Genomic DNA, 23,571 nt, shown 5'->3' with positions numbered 1-23,571 from the left:
TTCGCGCACGAAAACGACTTGGTTTCGAGTGATTTCGTATTCATCGAGTGACTTTTACTCGGGTCGTTGTATCATTTTCGACTTTCAACCAGTTTGGAACATCAAACGACTTCAAAACTGCCCATTACATAATTGCGAAAGTGATCTTGATAATTTTAATAAACACGACGTCGATATTACGCTGTAATTTTCCTCGTGTCTAATAATTATTAACGGAAAGATGTCATCGTTATGTGTGTTGCAATTGAAGTGTACTTGAATATTAGACGAACGCATAAATTCATAAATAAGTTAAATGAGAGAATATTTTTTATCGAAATATCCTTCATAGTTTCTAGATTCTCGTAGTACCAGCTTATGGACGTAATTGACTTTCAGTGTAGAATTAAAAGAGATATACTTTCCTATGATATTAACAAAATTAATCATATAGCAATCCACTATGTTCGCAAGTTCCTAGAAACCCGTATTCTCTTCGAATTTTACCGCAGGATGTAGCAGAGAATCTTGCTTTCGTATGTGCTTTGTTTCATATATACATTCTTGAGACCTTGCGGACCAGGCACTTTAATTCTAATTATATCTAATTATGTGGTTAGTTACCTTCTTGTAGAAGAATATTTTTCAGTTACTCGTAGTTTGCTGGTAATTAAAAATCATAATCACTTCCTTGATCATTTTAACGATTATAAGTAAATAAGTATAGAACAAATAGAGTATAATTAAAAGTAAGTTCAATGCTTTGCAGACGAGTGTCTGCAAATAGCTACTCAAGTCTTTTTACCGTTGCGGCTGCGTGTCGGCATATAGCCGCCCAAATTTGTTCACAGTTCCGGAGAGTTATTTTGAAATAGTTGGTGTACGTCTATTTTTCTAAGTGATAATCTTATGTGTATGTACGCATGGGTATAGTAAACTAAACAGTATTATGTTTCTGATGAAAGAAAATTATAGATCTTTAGAAATCTCATCTTCCGTTTAACGTAAACTCGCAATGCAGGATGATGGTCGAGTCAGAACGAATTTCAATCTTTCAATGGCATTACCAGACGAATCAGCAAGCTTTTTATATATTTTATATAGTTTTTATAATACCTTATACACGATGCTTAAAAGATCCAGAAGGGACATGTTCAATAGTGATAGTAGTGATGACGAATATTATTTTGAACCTGACAAGATAGAAGACGATGACAGTGCTTCAGACAGTAGAAACAAACTCCGTTCAACAAAGGTACTGTTCAGATGTTTCAATATTTCTAGTGATAGTGACAGTGATGATGAACTAAATATTGAAGAAAATAATACAAGCTTCAACAATGAATAACGCAATCGTTCAATGTGTATATATTCTCAACTGCGTGCGTCAATACCTCTCGTTCACAGCGACGCTCGCTCGTCGAGAGGCCCTGTCCGCATATACGTTTCTTAGAAATAAGCTACTCATCATCCTCTTTTCTCTATTTCCACTCGCCGACAAAGTGAGAGATCCTAGAACAAGAGGTTTGTGAAAGCGAGAAGCCATAATTTTTTGTGATCGAATGGATAATAACATCGTTTAATAGAAGACGAATATAGATATGATTAATGCTTTGTCACCTTAGTGTTAACGACCCTGACGTATTATATGCTGTTGGGTCAATCACTTGTTCATTTACCGCTATCCTGATCCTCTCACTCGTTCTCTGTATTCTTTCTTGTCCTGTTCCTTCCTATGTAATTTATATAAATTTATGAAATCTATATAAATCTACTTCATTCTGTAGCCGACTCTAATTGATTCTTTCTTAACTTTCTGAAACTCCTTTTTATTGCCAAAGCAAAGTACAACATTCAGATATTCGGTGACACATTTAATATTTTTTATAGCTAAATTATTAGTAAGTTAATTAATCTATTCTTCCCTTAATTTGTTTAAACTTTCTTCTATTACCAAAACAAATTATAATATTTCTCTATTCACTGATGGATTTACTGTTTTCAATATTATTCCAATATTATCTTCAAATATTGTATCATATAATGACAGATAAAGTACAGAGTGGATATTACATGTAATGCTTTTTTGTGTTCTACATTTTGGAGGTCATGTGACTACCTTACCATTTTTGTGCCATAAATGATGGTATTGATTCAATATAGTAGTTATATGAATTGAAACTAAAGTCTTCTATGAAGTTATAAATAGAATATTGAATAGATTTTGTACTTACAAATATTTCCACCTGAGAAAATTGCAACATAGTTTATAGATAACTCCAACACAGCAGTAAAGAGACAAAAATCGCAACAAAATGAGCAAGAAAACCAGCAAAAAAGAAACAAAAGGACCAACAAAAAGATCAAAAAGATCCACAAAAATTTGCTTCAAAGAAATACGTCAACTTTTAGAAATCTTGTATGATGTCTTTTGTTTTGTCTTGGGTGATATGTGATGTTCTACAGTATCTTGAAATATCCCACAATGTTCTATGATGAAAGGAAAGAGAATTTTGTAAAGATATACATATATATATATATAATTTATATATTACATATTATATTACATATATATAGTAATATATAGTAGTATATAGCAGTAGTATATATAGCAGTATATAGTAATATAGCAATAGGTTATAAATTACAAGTTGCATAGTTTTTAGGTTACTATCATTTTTCAAATAGTAGTATTCAAAAATATTAATACTTGTGTCGTTTTAGTCAGTAATCGCATAAGTCAATTATGTCATAAATTAATATTATTTATCAATAAGATATCTACATTACAAATACAAGATCTTATATGTCTTATTACAATACAGTACATAATCTATATTACATAAAAAGAATAGAATAACTTACGTAAGAAATTCATTTGTTTCATGAATTATAGAATTTTGTATGAAAATAAATATCGAGAAAATACAATACCATGGTACTAATAGAACAGAATACCATTAACACACAGTAACGTAATAAATACGCGTCTAACGCATCTGCGCCCTGGTGACAAAACTAGAAATTAAAATTTGAAATTACCCCATTTCGCGGGGAGTAATATTAAAAAGTGGAAGCAGCTGTAAACAATTCGTTACCATAAATGTGCAGAATTTAATACACATCGACATTTCATCACTTTAAAATGGTGAGAATGTTAACTTAAATTGTTCTGTACTTAGAGTTATTGACATATTGCAGATAGATCATGGCCATTAGTATTCTCTTGCTTATTCTAATGCTTCAGATTGATCACGAAAATTCTCGTATGTTCATCGTTGTCATTTAGATATATATAATAATTCATCGTTATCATTCAGATATAGGTAATAATAGGTATATAGTAATAAAGTGAGTACTCCGCAATATGTTAACAACATTTATAATGATTTATCGTATTTCAACGTAAATAGATGGATATCGAAATAAATTTAACGAAATTCCGGATGGTGGCCGGGTACTGACAGAAGATGACACGTTCCTGAGCCAAACATCTGCTGATAAATCTTGAAATAAATATTTGAAATACCATTTCACGCTGTGTCACATTGGAAAGAGGAAGCAACTGACGAGAGCTGGTCGAAAATGTGGAAGATTTAATATACAACATGGTGGGGTGGCTTCAAAATAGTAAGAATTTTAATTTAATCTATTCACAATCTAGAATAATTTATAGTGATTTTTAGTTTTTCGATGTAAATGTATGCTTATTAGTTTCCAATGAAAGTCACATACATCGAGAAACACAAATCACGTATTATTGGAATGAAATTCTTTTCCTTTTCACTTCCCTTGACTTTTTTCCTTGATAATCTCTTCCGTATCTTTTTTTTTGCTTTTTCTCTTTTCTTTTTTTCCTTGCCCTTTCTTTCATTCATCGAACTATGCTCATTAATGGAATATAGTTCAAATAATAATTTTACGATATTTTATTTTCAGTTTATTCCTCTAAACTATATTAGCTCACTCGTGTTTACTTTACGCGTCTCCCCTCGTTTAAGTCTAACGTGTTATTACTTTTTTTACTTCGAATTTAATATCGAATTGTTGAAAACATAACCCTTCGTGCACGTTTGACTTTCAGGCGACCTTCCCACTCCCTGCCAACCGAACTTCGACGTGTAAATCGCGTTACGGAGGTCATTCTACCGACCGGGAATCTAAGCGATTAGACGTATGTGTCAGGGTGACGGGTATCCCTTTTTCTATTTTACGCAATACTTAATTAATTACATTAATTAACTAATGTTTTTATTCATTAATTTATTACAATATACTATTAGGTTATCTTTTTTCCTTCGATTATCTTTTTGTTTATCCCATTTGTCAGTAGTTCGTACAATGAGTTTTCAGAAACAACTTAACATTGATCACTGCTTCGCTTTATTTAATTTGTTGCTGTTTGTTTGTGTAATTTGTTCTTTTTATACATTTATTTTAATGTTTTGGTCTTCTTCTGTTCTCAGATTATGGTTTGATTGCAAGGAAAACATGGAGACGTTAAAGAGATGCCACGAAATTCGTAAGGACGTCATGATGGTGCTTAATGATCAATCTGATAGATTCTTATGCAAATATGGTAATATTTAATTTATTCTAATGAAAGCAGACGTATTCATACATTCTCATAACGTCCTCTTTTTAATGGATAGTTGATAATACTTATTTATTTAATATAATATATATTTAATCGGTATACGTTCTTACAAATAATTCGTAATATCAACGCCATTAGTACGTGATGTAATAGAATTGTAAATAATTTTATGATCCATTAAGAGTACAATGATAAGGATAGACGAGATTAATCACTTTGTTTATTTCGAACATATTCAGTTCTGTATTTCAAATAAGTTAAATGAATTGCTTTATTGCTTGACATTAACATTAAATTCTTTAAAATTCTATTTAAGTGAGAAATTAAAATAACTTTTACATTTTGCTGCATTTTCGCGAATTTTCCATGATAATAGTGTCATTTCGATCTTTTTCAATTTGTGCTATTTCTGAAGCGAATACGTTCTACGCCTTGCATTTTCTGCCTGATGCACAGGTAGCTTGTTAAATATATTTGAAACTCTAATAACGGACATTCAGAGTTGCAATTTTTACAAATTGGGTGCATTGCAAAATACTCATAGACATCTAGTACGTTAAAAAATAGTTTATAATGTATAACTATATTATATATAATATATAATATATATATTATATATTATATATTATATATTATATATTATATATTATATATTATATATTATATATTATATATTATATATTATATATTATATATTATATATTATATATTATATATTATATATTATATATTATATATTATATATTATATATTATATATTATATATATTATATATATTATATATTATATCTATTGACTATGTTATATAATATAACGGCATATTTTATATTCTTAATAATATGATATTTTGCTGCGTGTGCTAAATGAATATTAGTTCATAGTTTTGAAAAAGCAGTATTTTGATAAATAAACACTCGATAGGAAGAAGAAAACTGATGATGCAGAAAATGATACAGAGTGTTTTACTTCTTTCCCTTCCCCCATTCTCTCTCATAAAGTTTTTTTACAGAGAATTTTTGTGATCGCGCGCAATGCGATTGGTAGACTCAGTGTTTGCTCGTTGTATTATTTTTGATATTCTTTAAAGCATCATAGCTGTCATTAAGTTTAATTACAATGATCACTTGCGAAATTAGAGTCAGTGTGTTCACCGATTATTACTTGAGCGGACGCGTTACTGGTCTTTTATTTTTCTTTTTTTACATATCTTTTTTATTAAACATTCGCTTTCGGTAGTAAAGTCGCAGGTCTCGCAAGAGGATAAAGCCTCTCTTGAAGCTCAAGAATGTAAGTATTTTTGTATATTGCACTCTACGTTATTTTATTGCTCGTATTTAACTCGAACTATTATTAATTTCAATATTGAAATAAAAGTTTAAAATTTCAATATTGAAATATACAATAAAAATGTTTAACTTTTGTAGTAATTAAACTTTATAGGAATTTCAATTCATTTTTATATAAAAATTTCAAGTTTGCATGGAATTTGAATTTAGAGAACATTTGGATTTAAGTTTTTTAATAATCAGAAGTTTGTTTTTAAGGACAAATTATAATATTCCATGTTTTCTTACAGTTTTCTTCCACTCCTTATTTCTTCTATGGAATTGCATGGCTCCACCTTGATAACGGTCTTCACGATGACTTTCCTACCAAAGCATCGATGATCCTGTTCCTCGCATCTAATGGTGAGTCGCATGCATTTTTGTTCCTCTGGTCACTCAATCATGTCGTAGGATGACAGGTCCGAATCGACACGGGTGACTGGTTGTATTATGTAGAACTTTTGACGAGCATAATGACCGCGGGTATAATACTCGTGAGTAGTAACATTTTTTGACTGTGTTTTATATATTAGCTCAGGATAGGTTTTCTTGCATGTCGCGGTTTTAAATATTGAAAATAATGCATTAATATGTAAGGAATTTGTACGAAGAACATAATGTTGATACATATTCGTTATGATTATTTATATAATTATATTCAAATAAATAACGAAATGATTTTGTTTAATTACTTTATAACGGAGAAGTCTGATTCCCTCAGATTTCGTTTCAATTATTATCAACATTATTTTAAGGCTTATGATGATTAGATTTAATCTTTATCTATCTATTTTACGATAGAATAGAACAAATGCATTATTTGTGTTTTATGTGAAATATGAAATATGAAAGTGTGAGTAAAGTCTAATATTGCCTTCCCGATAAAAACGTATCAAATTTCATGTGCAAGAAGACACTTCGCGAGAGGTAGATTTCAGAATCAAAGCAAGTTTTCAATGTTTCTTTGTATTTCCAATGTATGTTTTGATAAAGGAATCGCCTCAGGATATTTCTATTTAATATTCAGTTGATATATCAATAATCATCAAATCAGAGATCAAATTAGACCATTATCCGCTTAGATGCAAAATATAATTGTTAATCATACTTTTAGCATAGGATTTTTAGATTTAAGCCTTTCCATGTTCATTGCCAGGACCCCATTTACGTGCGCAAATGCTACTTGAATGGGAGAAAGGCAATGAGCATGATGACTAGTTGATAATGTTGCGCGGCAAACTTTGGTGCCGGTGGCGTTCCGGGACGTCTCTCTAGTAGTAGATTTAAGTTCCAGAGGGCATTGCGCCCGAAGAAAGAAGAGGCCACGAGCCGAAGAGGCCCGACAAATTGTCATGGAAGAGGGCAACTACTAATGTATTATAATTATATATAATATAATGTTTCTTGTTACTACTATGTCATTATGCTCGTTGTTAGTATTTTTTTTTGTCTTGGCCGATCTGCATGTCGGCCCTCTACCACATTGGGCAAATCGCGGGTTTTTTATTAGTATTGCGAGAAATTACTGATTACGATTCTAATTTGCGTTGCGACAGAAAAATATTCGAGTTTATTTTAGTGTTGTGAATTATGATATCGCGGTTGCCTTTAGCAATTTTTATTATAAATTGTCGGAATGTTTTAAAGCGTTAATACATATTAGAGTTTTTCTTGTATGCTTTAAAGCTTTTTCCTTCGTTTAATGTTAGATTTACAAGTGTTAACCTTTTACTAATTTTATAGTATCGCAGTTTGTTTTAGTACGATGTTTGAAATAGGTTTTTCTTCCTATATGAATATTAATTTTATTTTTGTCTTAAGAATTAGTCTTTCGGTATTTTATCGTGATTATTTTAATTAACTTTCTAGTTAGAGTTGCGTTGATGAATGACCGCGTTTTTGAAAGTAGTGTTGCGACTAAATCATGCCCAATCTTCTTCCACTGGACTATGGAACCACGTTCCTGCTTCTGGATCATCAGATGCAGATTCATCAGTAGCCTACCATATGGCTACACTGGACTCGTTGTTAGTGTTGCGAACATGTAAATTTGAGTGCATAGAGTAATAATTATTAATGTTACGTAAATAATTCACACGGGAATTTCCTGTTTCTTTTTGTCAATAGTAAATTAATTAACGTTCCAAAAATAATAAAGCACTCGTCGCGATTTGCATTGAGAAATTTCTGTTTCATAGCTACGTATAATAAATTAGAGTTGCGAAATAAAATGGATATTCCACTTACGGCTGTTCGGTTACACCGAATGGTTCATGGCTCTTCTGGCTTGTAGAGTCATTTTTTTTTCTGTTTATGATTGAAAATACTGCTTAGATATGTTGTTGTTTGTTAAATAATGAATATTTTTTGGGTGGGATGGAATTCCATTAAATAATTTCATATTGCATTTAAGCAAAAGTAAAAAAATGTAGTCAAAAAGGAAAAAAGATATTTTTGTACATTATCACACTATTAATTTATTTGAAAAATACATAAGTAAGAATGATCAGTATATATTTTTAGAATTAATAACCTGAATATTCGTTATTATAATATTTATCTTAAATAACAAATATGAATTGTTTATGAATCAGTTTGGTAAATGAAGTTGTTAAAAGCTCGTTATTAAATTAAGTGTCATTGGATTGTTAAGAAATAAACCAGGTGATTTTTATCTGTTCTTTCTTCATCTTAGTATTCACCTTCTTTCTTCATCTTAGTATTTAGTATAGTACTTCACTTCAATTTAAAACTCAAGTTAAATTTAGATTCAAATTTTTCAATTCAAATCCTTAGACTGAAACTCGTGTCTTGATAGTTTGATATTTTCTTGTGTCTAATATGTCTTCCTTTCAGGTGTTTTTCTTTAAATGCACTAATCCAATAAATGAGTATGTTCCAGATTGATTAACTTGTAGGAAGTATAAATTATGCATATAGAATTTTAACGACCTCTCAAATGCCTATGAACGAACGACTGGAAAGTGGAATAGTATAGATTTAAAAAAAATGATTTAAGGAGAAGTAACATGTATGAAGAAGTCATATTTGAGTCCCTTCTATTGGTATCTAACTATATATATTTATAGAATTGTACTAATTTTTGTATGGTTTAAGTTTGTTTCAGGATATTGTGAAATCGACGGAATGACATTTACCCTTGCTTTGTACAATCCCCTATACAATGGGAAATACAATTTCCCATTCCATCCCTTTGTGATATTTTGATCTTTATATAAATAGATCTTTTTTATATCAGACCCCCATTTAAAATTTTCTGGTCAGGACTTATAAAAGAACCTTCTGAATCTGATAGGACCTATAAAAGAATGTTTTATTTTGTTTAAATTAATTTAAATTCAAGTTCGTTTCAGAAATTTCTACAAGACTACCAGGAAGATACAAAGTATTTACAGATACATATAAAGAAGAATTTCACGATGCACAACACTGAAGATATCATAAAATAACATTTTATAAAATACCTATTCTCCCTGTCCCTTTATTATGTTTAAATATATGGTAGTTAAAACTCATGAGAGTTCTGTATTAGTTAGAACATAGAGGGGGTTTTGAAATTCGTAGGTAAAACAGTTTTAAGCTGCTTTCGATGCTTCGAATGGTTTCAATGCTTCCAATGCTTTCAATGCTTTCAATGCTTGTAGTTAGATTTATATTAAGTGCATGCGTAATTATGGGTGGCATGTGAATGATGAAGAAAATTAGTATAATTCTTCATGATACGCATTTTACCTTTTTTTAAACAGTTTTAAGCGTCAAATATTCTTCATTTCTTTGACAGCAAAGATGTAAAAAGAATATACTGTCTCTTAAAGAAATATAATTTAGTTTAAGATTTAATTTGTCTTTTACTTTTAGATGTCGTAATCGGTTTAGCTTCTCGCGTCGGTTTCCTTAAAGTTCCTTTTGGTTTGTCGTTTGCGCAACGATCGAAGGATCGAACGTTTCGCAAACGCACACGAAAAGTAGAATTTGCTGTAATTTTTTCTATTCAAAAGTAGTAAATTTTTGCGTAAAAGGAGGGTGGATGGGATCGTGGATAGGGTGGGTCTCCACTCACAGCAACCTCCACGTGGTGAGACCTGGACACTTAGTATTATTTCATATACAATTGCTAACTGTATCATTGTATATGATAGAATTATGAATTGTATTTTAAATAATATTATGAGCTGATTGGCTGTGATCGCGATTGTATCATGTATAGTTGGAGCATTTGTTAGATAACTTCATCGATTTCTGCATAATCATGTATTTTTACCTCGTAGTTGTTTTACGCTTATGTTAAAGTATCATACTGAAACATTTCGAAAGTTAATAATATCATGTCTTTCCAAGTTTATTCTGCGATATATTAAATTCTACGTTTAATTCTGTGTTAAAATGAGCAACTTTTGCACAAGTATTCGCATTGTAGTTGTATTGTTCACAATCTCTTAATAATCTACACAATAAAGTTTAATCTTAATTTCAAGCATAATCAACGTTGTAACTTTCTTTTGTGAATCATTCAACAATTCATTAGATCGTCTGCGTTTATGCGTGTAACGAACGAAGATCTTCTCATGGCTACTGGCTTTTATCGTTTTCGATTCGGTTGAGATTAAATAGAGGTTGAAAACTGACATGACATGTAGATCATTTCTATGTTCCCCTTAGCAAATCGCAGATGGCGTAAGAAACAAGTCCGGTCTTTTTCGATGTCGGTATTTCAGAACCCGTGAGACGTAAATTCTCATTTCGTCAAATGTCGCGTGTATGCTTTATGTCGACGATACGATCCACTAATTTGCCGATCTACTGTTAAAAATTGTTAGAATGTTGGTAAAATGCAGCCAATAAATACGAGTCATGAAAAAGTAAAGGTCGCTAGTATTGATTCGTTTGTTACTTAGAAAGCGATAGCTTGAGGGGCATCGAGTTATCGCATCACCAAACAGAAATTCTCTTACATAACGACTGTTGCAATACATCAATTTTCGATATCTATCAAGGCGCTCCTTGACGAAAGTCCCTATGACTTCACGATCGACAGATCTAACTAATACAATTACGAGGTGCTTTTAAGAAGGAGATTTTAGTATAAGGATTCAGAAATACGTGTCAAGGATTTCTTCTTTAACCAACGAAACGACGATACTTTGACTCGAACGAGTTGCATAAATTGATTACACGCAATTACCAGATAAACTCTTGCGTACAAGATACTAGAAATGCCCGGAATGGAGAATGTGACCAATCTCGGTCTTCGAGTGGAGAAATTTAAGAAAGATTTCCTCAAGCATTACCAGGCCAAGTTCCCAATCTTGTTCCGTATTTGTTTTGATCCGATAGGCACTCATAAGAAGTCGCGTGCCTTTATCGGTTTCTTGCTCGGATTTTTTATGGCTGTTCTTCTATACGAATGCATTATCGTCGACCTGCAGTTCGACGCGTATACCAGCGTGAGCCTTGGTGGTATTTTGATTATGATGCTGTCAATTGGATGTGCCTTGTCGATTCAGGTGATAATCAACTCTTCCGGAATATTTTATCTTTAAAAATGATTTTCCTACCTATTATTCGTAGTAGAAACACACCACCTTCGTTGATACTTTCGTAAAGCAAGTGTAACGCAGGTAAAATTTAAGTGCAGTTCCACCGAAAATAAACACATGATTTATTGTTTAACTTTCCACACTACAATTTCCCGTGTACTCGAGATTAGAAAAGAAAAATTAACAGTCACTGCGATATATTTCATGATACGTCTCTCGAAGATTACTTCGTAACTAGTTTTTCTCGGCACGTGTCGAAGCTCGTTTAGTCATTGGAAATGTAACGTTATTTGTCAAGTAATTGCGATTATATCCGCTGCGTGTAACTGCAATTGATCACAATCCGTTAACTGATTACGACTGTTGTAATTAAGCCTGATTCGCATGAACGAACAGCTCGTCATGATATAACGCTGAAATCATTCTTTAACGTATTTAATGGATTCCACATTTGTTCTTTGTCACATTCTTCGTATACATAAATATTTTTCGCGCCGTACGTTTTAAATTTTAAATCAAGCAGTCCATTATTTATAATTCCACACACATTTTTCATGATTTATTTACAATTCTTCCATCTGCTTCGGATCAGATATTATTATTAGCCCTTAATGGACCAAGTGTGTTTCTCAAGCACCACCGATGTGCGGCGCTCTACTCTTTAAAATCTGACACTTAAAAACTTGCAAGTCGAAGTATGATGAAAATAAGTTGAAGTTGCCGGTCAATATTCACAATTAAAAGTCGGTGCGTTAAGGGTTAAATTACCTGGATAAGATCTCGGATACCTGTTATTCAGTTTCTGAATATTTATAATATTTACAATAATAAGTAACCAATATTTAAGAACGAACATATTCGATATTTACCATTGTTAACACATCGCAGGCGAGATGCTTTGCGAATAACGAAGTGGTGTTACTATGTCTTGTCAGTAGCGAGAACTGCTGTTGTTTTTCTTCAAAATTTTGGACGATATATTTCATATTTTAATAAAAACGCTAAATATCTTATTGGAAATATTGAAATATGAAATTGGATATATATATAAGGACTTATTTATTATCCATTTAATATTTGTTACTTATTTCTAACACAATAGGTGAGGTGTATTTCCATCTTGACGATACCAGCGTTTTTTGGCCGAGCAGGTCGAAGTATGTTGAGAGCACTGATTTTTGGATACATCATTGCCGGGCCATTGTTTAATTTAGTGTATAACGCTAAGGAGGTGGTAAGAACATTCGGCTGCACTACACAGTTGACGTACAACCTTACCAAGACAAGATTTGATTTAATGTTCAAACCGTTTCAACAGGTACATCTACTATTCTGTTAACAACGATTAAATAAGTGTAAATTAATTCTTACGATGTCTACGCGAAACGTCGATTTTTATTAGAAAGGATAAAAAAATATACAGTATTAACTAAGTAAAATAAAATATGCAACTTCATGATTCCTGTGTTTTCTGCAAATTAGGGAGCTCAAATAACACTGCTCGTTATATTTTAATTAAAATTCATATTTTGAGCGAATTCATATTAAAGCCAAAATAATTTCGATGCTTATTTCAATGTTTGTTGGGTTACACAATTTGGAATAAAATTTTCCGAAAGCACAGGAACATCCAGTATGATCCAGGTAGAGATACGAATGTCTGCGTGATTTTTTTGCTACGTCGGCGCCAGTTACGAAAATTCCTCTCATTTTTAATCGTTATATTTATTAAAAGGCGATCCTTGCTATGAAAGCGGATGCAAATGAGATAAAAGACACGCTTTCTTCGGTGAGGGACTTAATGAGCCCGATTGTCGAAGAAGTGGAGGGAGAGGAAGAAATGTTACGATTAAAGGAGGAAAACGATTATTTGGACGAGTTGCAAGGTGATACAAAAAGAAGCAAGGAAATCGAAGAGAAGCACGAGAAAAAAATTGAAGAAGCCAAATCAGATGCAGAAATATTTGAAGCTAAATATAAGAAAAAAATCGAAGCTCGATGCGAGGAGCAACTTAGTCGAGGTGCAGGAAGATGTAGGTATGTTTGAAAAACCTGTTACATATCTTGCAATTTATAATAGCTTTTAATTTTAATATTGCCCGAGTATTCCAATCAAAATATTTGGCAACTTTCGCTAATTATAAAATTGACCAAATATTTATTTTATTTCTATCATTTATTATTTATACTATCAAATTACGTTCTCTCTATCTTTTCCTCATTTTATTTGAAGTAACGCTTTTCAATTATTTAATGGAAATTACAATACATTTTTTTTTATAGGTTTCTCGTGAGTTAGAAATTTAAATTTATATTGTCAAATATGTATAAATAATCTTAAAGGGACATGTTCGGTAATGCTTACGACAAGTGTTACGAAGCAGTGAGCGTATTTGTTGCTTGGCTGTTGTGTTGGCCGATGAAACTGACTTTCGTCTGTAATCTGGTTCAAGCACTGGGTGGTTCTAGTATCTGTGATCCTGAAGGAAAGGTTGATAGTGGCATCGGCGAAGGATACATCGCTTTGAAAGGTGTTATTATAAAATTATTGACTATTAAATACTGAACGGAAGTTCAATATTATTTTAAAATAATCGTTTTACAAACATATTAACCGGTTAACGTGTCCAAGCCTGATGCGATCTATTTTGTTAGAAAAGATTCGTCTTTTTCTCTTATTAGTCACGCGCCAGCCACGGAAGACGTAGAACTTGATCCATGTCTTTTAAAATTACCTTAGAATTTATTATTATTTATGTCATCTTCTCGCGACGAATGAACTCATAAATGTAGATCATTTGCTTCCCGAGAAGAAAATATTAATAAATGTCAATTTATGTAATTAAAATAACCAATTAACCAAAAGTGGAGTTGACCAGTTTGGCTTCTGAGAGGCTCGCACATCAGGCACCGTTTGTGAATCGCGATTTCCTGTGTTAAAGTTCACCCGGACGATCTTTCTTCGAAGGTGCTCGGGACGAATTCAGCCGAAGCTTAAAGGACGCTAAGTTGCAATACAAAGTGAGGAAGCCGCCAGTGATTTTGGATCTTCAAGATTCGGCGTATGCTGCCAGAGCGGTAATACACGAATTCACAGTGCGGAGAAGATTGTTCCAGTCCGTGATGACCATCGTAAAAAGATGCTTGTCCTTCGTGTTTCTAAAAATCATTCTCGACGCTCAGAGATACCACGACGAATATTTGAATGACATTGAGTTCGACAATATATATGTGTCGCCCTATTTCCGCAAGATAGACGCAAGAAGAAGAGCACGTGGTAGTATGACTCTGTTGCCGTTCAAGAAAATCGAGAGGAGAAAGTTTGTTGATCCTTACAGTGTGAAACCGAGCAAAACCGAAAGGTCTCATTTGACTGGACAGATAGTTAAATTGCTTCTTGAGCTCATCACGGCCAGTGTTTTCGTTATTTTGGATTGGTTATTTTATGAAGTGTTGGATTTAATCAGAAGGCACGCTTATATGGAGTACGCTCAGGTAGAATTCATTTGTACAAGTAGGATATAAATAGGGTAGATCATTCTAAGTATCAGTGGTTCACGATTAAGGAGTTGAAATGATAGATGATACATGCGCCACTCGAAAGTCTTAACACGTTGCTTATCGGCAGCCTTCTAATAGGCTTCATAGCATCGACATTTATCGACTGGTTGCCTATAAATCGGCGTTTTGTTATTTCGGTTATCAACCGGCAGGCCACCGGTTTCTCCCAAATCTATCAGAAGCGGTAGAGGTAGAAAGATTATTAGACAGATTCGCACGTATACTGTTAATAATAATAGCGCGTTATCTACTTTTTCAATGTGGACAGCGATGGTGGTGATGAGAATATGTCAACTCCGAAATCGATAATATCTGTAATCTTGAACTGATGGTCTGTCGTATGTATCCGCTCGATTTACTGCGAGTGAGTAATTTGTTAAGACTATTTTAGAAAATTATGCACGAATGACGTTGACGTGTCAATGATGAACCTGAACAGCTTCGTGTCACAGTTGCACAATGAATAGTACGTGAAAATGGCATTTCCAGACCTACCCTCGAGAAATGAACTACAATGTTGACGAAACGTCGCAACACAATACAATGTACTAATGTCAGTGAAAGTCATTTGATTTTCCACTTGACTGCACGATTGAAACCCGGAGAATCACAGATATTGTGCAATTACTTACATATTTTACATACAGGGCGAATCTCCTAACATGACGACTTGAAATAACTCGTAAGTTATTCTTTGTATGAAAAATTGTTTCAAACGAAAGTTGCATGGTATCTAGGCTATCTAAAATATTAGACATTCCCTTTAAAAAACTGAACGTGACCCTAGTATATCGTTAAAAAAGTAAGGTAATAAAAAATAAATTATAGCACTATGTACCCCTAGATATCATGCAACTTTTGCTTCAAACATCTCTTCTTACAACGAATAATTTGCGAGTTATTTTAAGTCGTCATGTTAGGAGAGTCACCCTGTATATATAACTATAATATATAATAATGATAATATAATAATAGTATATAATAATGTAATGATACATATATATTTTGCAAAAGAATCTACAGTTCGCATCGTTCTAAAATAATGTGTTTTTTCAGGCAGGTCACCACGACCTAAGTTTGGAAATTCGCGGAACGGGGGTGATCGCATCATTAATCAGAAACGCAATTCGCGGTTTCAACGTGAAGAAACGAATCAAAACCGTGGTTTCGAACAGTGCGTGCCTTCCTCGACCCACGAAACTACCCGCTTACGTAATCGTCAGGATCTACGGTACCTTCATCGCAGTTTTCCTCCTGATCTTCGCGTCCATCTACACTGAGAGATTACGTCGTGGCATTTGCTCGTTCTTTTATCGAAGAAGAGAAAAGAGACGAGTATTGTACCTCTATAACGAGAGTTTACGACGCAGGCTCTCGTACACCAAGTTCATGAAGGCTAAGGTGAAGAATATGGTGAGAACGCGTCATTTGGAAAACGAGGTGAATTTCTGGTTGGCCGTGAGACTTAAATGGCCGGATCGTTTTGGATGGCTCAAGTACTTCGCCTGTGCCAGGGAAAGATGTTTAATCTGCGGCGATCCTGAGCCTAGAAAAGGGCCAAAGTACCGAGCATGCACCACTCCAGGCTGCCCCTTCTTGCATTGCGCTGAATGCTGGAGAGACGTAGGAAAGATTTGCTATGCTTGCACTGAATTTTCCGATACAGAAACGGAAGAGTACGACACGCAACGCAGTGACTTTTAGTTCAGTTAACTGTCGACCAAGCAATGGAATAATTCGTACAAGTTGCCTAAACGCAACATTATTGATAAACACAGTAACTCGTTCGACATGTTTGAAAAAATCCTTGAGGCTCGCTTTTATAATCACAATGTTGAAATACAATGATGTAAGCTAAGCAACAAAAATTTCAGATGAAATGTTGAGTTAATGCAACGTTAATCTTTAAAGAATTAAAGACTTGTTGAAGATTTATAACTGAAGACATTAATTAATAAGCTTAATTACTGAATTATATTATATGGATGGTGGTACTGTAATCATAACCATTCTTTATTTGTGTACTAGGATACTAATTATTGAATATGAATACATTAATCCCTTATTTATGTCTTTTGGTAGCCACTTAAATGAGCATCAGCTGTTACAACTTGTATTTGTGATTTGTGATTAAACCAGTAGAATTTAAAACAAGGAAACTTAAATTTATGCCAAATCGATTTATTCCAACGTTTAACATACGATTAGAGGTTACGTATTCTTTTGAGGAAAATACATATGATAGGATCAATATTACGCCTCGAGGTACCAATGATACCAGTCAAGATTGTAGGTAGTAGTGGCTAGAAACATTTTTCGGGAAACTATGATATCATCAGAGATGGTAAAGCCATCTCTACGTATAAATCTCACGTACCAAACTCGACAAGAAGTCTCAGATTTCATGAGGAAGAAACGAGAACTTAAAACGTGCATTTACTATGTTGGATTTATGAGGACTGTGATGCTCGAACGGAATACAAAACATTCAAGAGCACAAAGTAGGATCATTCCTAGTTTTATAATACAATGGTATTATCCGAGGAATCTCGCATCTCCATTAAATTTCCACGAAGCCAACGATGTATCAAGGTAACGTTAACATAAGTATAATGAGTTGCAGACGCGGAGCGATTTACGTCTGTTTCACATAATTCAAGGAAAAATTGCGATTGTGCGACGAATCTACTTGAATACGACATGAGGTCTCGCAAATTGGTTAAATTCCGTTCACATACACGAAGAGGCAAGATGCTGTATGTTGTTATAAAGAGAATTTAACGATGATTGCTATAATTGTTAGTATTGTACAAAAAACAAAGTACATAATACGTATACTGTTCTTATTAGTTAAAATGTTGTATCCATGATTTCGTAATTGAAGAAAACTCGAGTTCTACTCATCTTCTTTGCAGCATTTTAAATTATGTAAGAAGGATAATTTTATTATTTCACCGTTTTACTGTTTTACTGCTTCATCAGTTTGTCATTTCGTTACTCTGCCATTTTATTACTTTATCATTTGAAGAGCGCTCGAGGGGAACGCGACAAACTAGGGTTAAAGTTCCTGGAAAAGGAATAGCTTGTTAGATTCAGAAATATAAGTTTCCTGAGTGCAGGTGACAGTTCTACGATATTTTATGAACAATTTTTTAACGTTCAATAGGCTGTAAAAATACGTATTTAATTTTGCAAGCAAATAAGGGGGCAATTTTAATAACATGGAATTGATTATGGAATTTTACAATTTTCCTATTTTACTATTTTCTCGTCTTATAACTCTACTGTTTTATAATTTTATTGTTTCTCTATGTTATTACTCTATGATTCTATTATTCTGCCATTTCTTCGTTTTACTGTACTATTTTCAAAATTTGTAGGGAACTCTGGTATTTCAACATTTTCATATGGACGCCGTACAAGAGGAACAATAGAGGTACCGGTCACCTGTTGCAAGCTAAAATCGAATTTCATCCACATTAACAAGAATTGCTCGGTTCGTCGAACATCGTAGCGCGCAAGAAAATGATCCTTCCGTGCGCATTTTTCCTAAGGAATTACGCGGTAGGTACAATTTCCTTTAGGTATGATAAGTAATTGGCCGCGATTTCGTGCTACTAACGAGCCATGCACGAGACATATAAGATCTCCACGCTAACGAGCTGGACGTTCAGTAATCGAAAAAGCCAGCAACGGTGAATCTCCGCTCAACGAAGATGAAGACTGTCCTGATTGCTGTCGTGGCTGCTATCTGCTTCCTGCTCGGTGAAGTACATTCCGAAGACAAATATACGACGAAGTACGACGACGTCGACATCAACCTCGTACTGAACAACGAGAGACTTCTGAAAGGATACGTGAACTGTTTACTCGATCGTGGTACTTGCACCCCGGACGCGGCTGAACTTAAAAGTGAGATTTTTCCTATGTAAAAAATTTTTTTTATATATATATTGAGAATGATTGTCGTTTTGCGTGATAAGTCGATTATAGTATGTTGTTCTATTTAGATAATTTATTATTTATGTATGCATAGGGGTGGTTCGTATTTATTTAAAAAATGAAATACATTTTATTGTGTTATTTTTATTTTATGTTCTGCTACATTTTGTTTGTGGCATTTCGATGCTATAAAACTGTTGAATAGTGAAAAATTATAAGTAAAATGTGTAGTGAGCGTAAAAACGTTGGAATAGAAACAGGGAATGACTAATTTTCTTCATGGAATAGGACAAGAAATGTCTCCATTCTTTCTATTTTCACCGCTTGTAAATATTATTATAATAATGTAAGAATACTTTATTTAGTCAGACTGTACGTTTATCACAAGGAGGTTCTTTGGCTTAGCGTAGTGATTTACTTGTTACATGTACACGCTTCCTAATCCTAGGAATACTAGGAATACTATATGTACTAGATGTACATGTAGTTTAATTCCTCTATCTTAGTTTTAATATAATTTATATGTGCATGATTTAACTATGGTACCAATGTGCTACAGTACAATGTATTTTCCTACTTACTATTTAATTACATTTGTGTTATTGCTCTGTGATTCTTCCTTAACTAACTTCGCTATTATGAAGTTTTTAGAATTTAACTTGTCTTCCTTTTCATAGCTTTCTGGTTGCACTATGTAAATTTTCAACTTTTTCATTAGACTTTCCAAATCATCAAATCTTCATTTAACTTTTCTCCTTGTTCTATGTCTGTGCTGATTACGCTTAGCTTCATGACTACTTGAACGTTTTTCTAGATACTGATAAGATGATTGGATATTATTTATTTCAATAACAATACAAGCAGGCATTATGTATTTCGTTCCAGTATTAATTTTCAATTTGGAGGAAGAAATTAGGATAATATAAAACAATCACATCTTTCTCTAATAATCTTCTATCTCATCCCAATTAGAGTTTCAGTGCCATAGAATATGCTATTAATTCACTATTACTTTAAATTATAAGAAGACACTTATAACAAAAGAAAAATACACATCAAATGAAAGCAATAATTTTTGCTAATTCAGTAATGGATCAAAATAATCTGACTGGCCTTCCCATGTAATATTAGAGTCCATGCTATGAACAATACAGTTAAACTCAATGGACCTTGGTCCCTCAGTAGTGCACTAACATATTAAAACGCGATTATCTAAATATAATAAAGTCGTTACTTAGTGGCATTCCATGTTTCTTCCCCTTACCCTCCACATGTTTAACACAATCATCCAATGACTCCAATTAAAGACTACTTATCATGTGTCATAGCCTGGCGTAACCACCGAACATCCAACGAGTCAAAACAAAGAAACACAAACAACGCGTACAAGAGGTTATGGTTGAGCGCCAGGAGGAAGAAGAAAAGCTATGGCGGTGTCGTTTAGAGCATCATCGCAAAGGTCGTTACAAGGCACCTTCGCTCAGAGAAATGTCGGACGAGTCAATTACGATATGTCCGTGCGCTCGTATGCATATTCCAGTGATGTTCAGAACGTTGTCGTTTCACGGTCGACCGCAATTTTATGAGCGTCGTTACTATTCCTGAGGTACAAGGCCGCGCATTAAATCGGTTACGCGTCCTTTGCCATCTAAGAAAAAGGATCCACGCGTGTTACAATTACTCGTGTATAGAATTTATTTCTGCTCGCATCATTGCAGCTGAGATTCTTGATTGCAAGGAAGTTTGTTATCTCTACTTTTTGTCTTCTTTTTAGGAAGCTGTGTGTTAGCCTTTTGCGACAAGATCCAATCTCATTAGAGTGAATTTTGTTGAAAGCAGGATTCTCGTTTGGAAAAAAAAGAAATTGCAAGTATTTCCAAACTCAAAATTCATTCACGCGGTGGCCTTCTGTCTTTTGTCATCTTTCTATTGGCAAGAACAATACGAGAGGAATAATCTTCATATTACTATGAAATTTTGTCATCGTAACAGAAATACGTTCAAGGTACACCATGTCTAACCCATTAGAAGATAATTTTAGTGCTGTAACGAATAACTAGAGAGCAATTGATTGATTATGTAAGCATCATCCAATCAAGTACATGTTAGTTATATAATATTAACAATGAAGTCCATAATGAAACTATATCCAATAATTTGGAATTTGAACATTCAATCACACTATCGCTCTAATTTGTATTATATTATGTACTTATATTGTATACTGTACTATTGTGTACATACTCATCAGACACAGAGTATGTGTTGCTGTTATAATGTAGAATTAAGCTATGACTGTTTCATCTCGTTTTACGCATGACCAGTATACTGCTCATAACAAAAAATATTGCCATTTTCATATCTTCATGGCGAGTATACTTGTGAAAAACAGCTAACTGGTTAAACACTTATACTCGTCTCGATGCAGTGTAAGAAGTACAAGTTTCTTTTTGTCGTAACTTTCGAACCTCTTCCGAGCTCTTCTCTTTTAAAACACGTCCAAAAAGATCAGCTGAATCGCTGTATTAAAGCCCCTTTTCTATGGTCTTTACCGAAATCGCGAATGAAATATCACGTTAACGCAAAACGTTGGTCCTTAAATTGGCGTTGAGTTGAATTAGCGTGTAAAAATAAATTCAATGATTTATAATTGAAATTACAGAAAACTTGCCCGATGCATTAGCCCACGGATGCTCAGCGTGCAGCGAAAAGCAGAAAGAAATAGCGGACAAGCTTTCGCAATATCTGATCGACAATAGAGAGGAAGAATGGAGTCTTCTGGAGGCTAAGTACGACCCGTCAGGAGCTTACAGACAACGTTACCTTCAGAACCAATTCAAAGAAAAAGCTGTGGACTAAATTAGCCTCGTAATTCAATGGCATCGATTATCTTCGCTTCATTCTTGTTCATATTAAATCTACTTGGTATACACGTAATGATGCACTGCAATGATTTGCTAGAAATGCTTACAGAACATCCACTGATCGGTATGGATTATATGATAAAAACATTTTAAAACAATGTATTACGTATTTTACAAATCTGCACATTCCTTCGAAGAGAAATCATCAAGGGCCTTTCTATAATTGTAATTACAACCAATTAAAGTTATCTGAAAAATACATCAAAGTGTTGATTTTCTAATCTAATAGAAAGACGTATACGAAACTTGAAAATTATTTCCTTTCGGTTTTCTTGTTTAAAAAATATTTTAGCGTTTAAATTATTTATTACAGGCTCCGTTTAAAACTTGAAAATATTTCAGTTCCAATTTTTCAATAGAAACATACCTTCGCCTACATTTACTAGAGAGAACTACATATTTAAAGTTTGAAAATTATTCATCTCAGTTTGAAAAATACTTTTTAAAGTATAAGTTTAATATTTGAAAATTGTCCACCTTAAATGTTTCAAGTGAGAAAATAGTTTCAGAATCTGTAAAAAAAAATCTGCTTCAGACCTTGAAACATATTCGACTGAAATTTGTTGATTATAAGAAAATTAAGATACCTGACGTCTTAAATGTTTAATTTCCAGAACAGAAGATTGTTCGACTGAGATTCCTTCAATATCAAAAGAACAAGAAATTAGATTCGTGTCTAATTCTCTGTCACAAAAACTGTAATTTCAACGACAGAATTACCGAAAAACTATTTGTGCACGAGCCAACATTTAGGATTCATCTAATTTGCATGCTATTAGCGAAAATGATCTGTTGCGTCTCGCTCGAACACAATAATTAATTCGAGACTAATTAAACGGTGATTAATGAGCCTGCGACTAATCTATCAACTTCGAATAGAGACAGGCCTGAATTCGCGTTCAGCTAAAAGTGGAATCAGATCTAATAACTGGAGCGCCGAGGAAGACGCGAGTGCCGGACGAATCCTCGATTATCCTTCGAAGTCAATTACTCATCGTGATCCTTGACACGGAACGTCTTTTTGCATGAAACAATCGACTATTAAAAGTCAGTCGCGACCTATGGCGTTAAACGTCATGCAAGAAATTGCAGTTGCGTTACATCGTTCGACGAATTATTTGCTGTGATATAGACGTTGGTTTGCGCGACATTTAAGCTGTCGATTATAATCAGATAGAAACGACGTGACCGAACTACAATTTGCGACCAATTGCACGCCTGTCATGATAACAAAAACAGTTAATTGAATTGCATCTCTCGTATCTCTTGCATCGTGGCTGTATCAGCCATTGCAACACGAATGCAAGAAAATTATTTTCTTGGTGATGGTATCGCTTTACGAATCGTGCAATTTCTTTGGGAAAATTTATTTCTTAGTCTTTAAAAGCTTAATTGTTATATAAGGATTTTTATTTGAAGAAAAATTGTGAAAAATGTATTACGAATTACAAATTTTTCGAGCTTGCTTTCGTCCTTCATCCTCGAATTCTGTTCGATTTCTGTGCAACAGGAAAATGTTAACACGTTCGGGTAAAACGAGATCAAGGCGAGGATAAAAAATAAGAGCAATATTAAAAGTAAGCATATTTTATATCGAAGAAATTCCTTTACTGTGTAATTTTGCACACTTCTCTTCTAATTTTGTATACTTCTCTGTATTTCACATAATCCAAAATAATATTCAT

General features: G+C 33.4%; 2 protein-coding genes and 3 long non-coding RNA genes across 5 annotated transcripts; 3 read left to right on the top strand and 2 right to left on the bottom strand.

Moving 5' to 3' along the window:
• Window positions 1–51: 51 nt before the first annotated feature.
• Window positions 52–2,736, bottom strand: LOC138188893 (uncharacterized). Its single transcript, XR_011175731.1, has 5 exons — window positions 2,628–2,736; window positions 2,214–2,469; window positions 1,600–1,712; window positions 785–1,491; window positions 52–642 (listed from the first exon to the last, which is right to left on the bottom strand). It is a non-coding gene; the product is annotated as an uncharacterized LOC138188893 (long non-coding RNA).
• A 262-nt stretch (window positions 2,737–2,998) lies between these two features.
• LOC138188898 (uncharacterized) lies at window positions 2,999–4,656 on the top strand. Its single transcript, XR_011175737.1, has 3 exons — window positions 2,999–3,127; window positions 3,393–3,609; window positions 4,446–4,656. It is a non-coding gene; the product is annotated as an uncharacterized LOC138188898 (long non-coding RNA).
• Window positions 4,657–11,135: 6,479 nt separating this feature from the next.
• Window positions 11,136–18,531, top strand: LOC138188891 (protein sneaky). Its single transcript, XM_069131047.1, has 7 exons — window positions 11,136–11,426; window positions 12,562–12,777; window positions 13,195–13,496; window positions 13,803–13,990; window positions 14,428–14,954; window positions 16,077–18,139; window positions 18,401–18,531. The coding sequence occupies exons 1-6, from the start codon at window positions 11,136–11,138 to the stop codon at window positions 16,722–16,724; spliced, it is 2,172 nt and encodes a 723-aa protein (XP_068987148.1). The 3' UTR covers window positions 16,725–18,139; window positions 18,401–18,531.
• A 196-nt stretch (window positions 18,532–18,727) lies between these two features.
• On the top strand, window positions 18,728–22,092 carry CSP4 (chemosensory protein 4). The gene is made up of 2 exons (XM_069131046.1): window positions 18,728–18,932; window positions 21,625–22,092. The coding sequence occupies exons 1-2, from the start codon at window positions 18,737–18,739 to the stop codon at window positions 21,819–21,821; spliced, it is 393 nt and encodes a 130-aa protein (XP_068987147.1). The 5' UTR covers window positions 18,728–18,736; the 3' UTR covers window positions 21,822–22,092.
• On the bottom strand, window positions 22,087–23,253 carry LOC138188902 (uncharacterized). The gene is made up of 3 exons (XR_011175743.1): window positions 22,607–23,253; window positions 22,474–22,526; window positions 22,087–22,398 (listed from the first exon to the last, which is right to left on the bottom strand). It is a non-coding gene; the product is annotated as an uncharacterized LOC138188902 (long non-coding RNA).
• Between the last annotated feature and the right edge of the window lie 318 nt (window positions 23,254–23,571).

The sequence above is a fragment of the Bombus flavifrons genome, chromosome 17, assembly GCF_040668555.2.
Source record: "Bombus flavifrons isolate JBK064 chromosome 17, iyBomFlav1_principal, whole genome shotgun sequence".
NCBI lineage: Eukaryota > Metazoa > Arthropoda > Insecta > Hymenoptera > Apidae > Bombus > Bombus flavifrons.
Note: the sequence above shows the minus strand (reverse complement) of the source record. Positions and strands in the feature narration are given on the sequence as shown.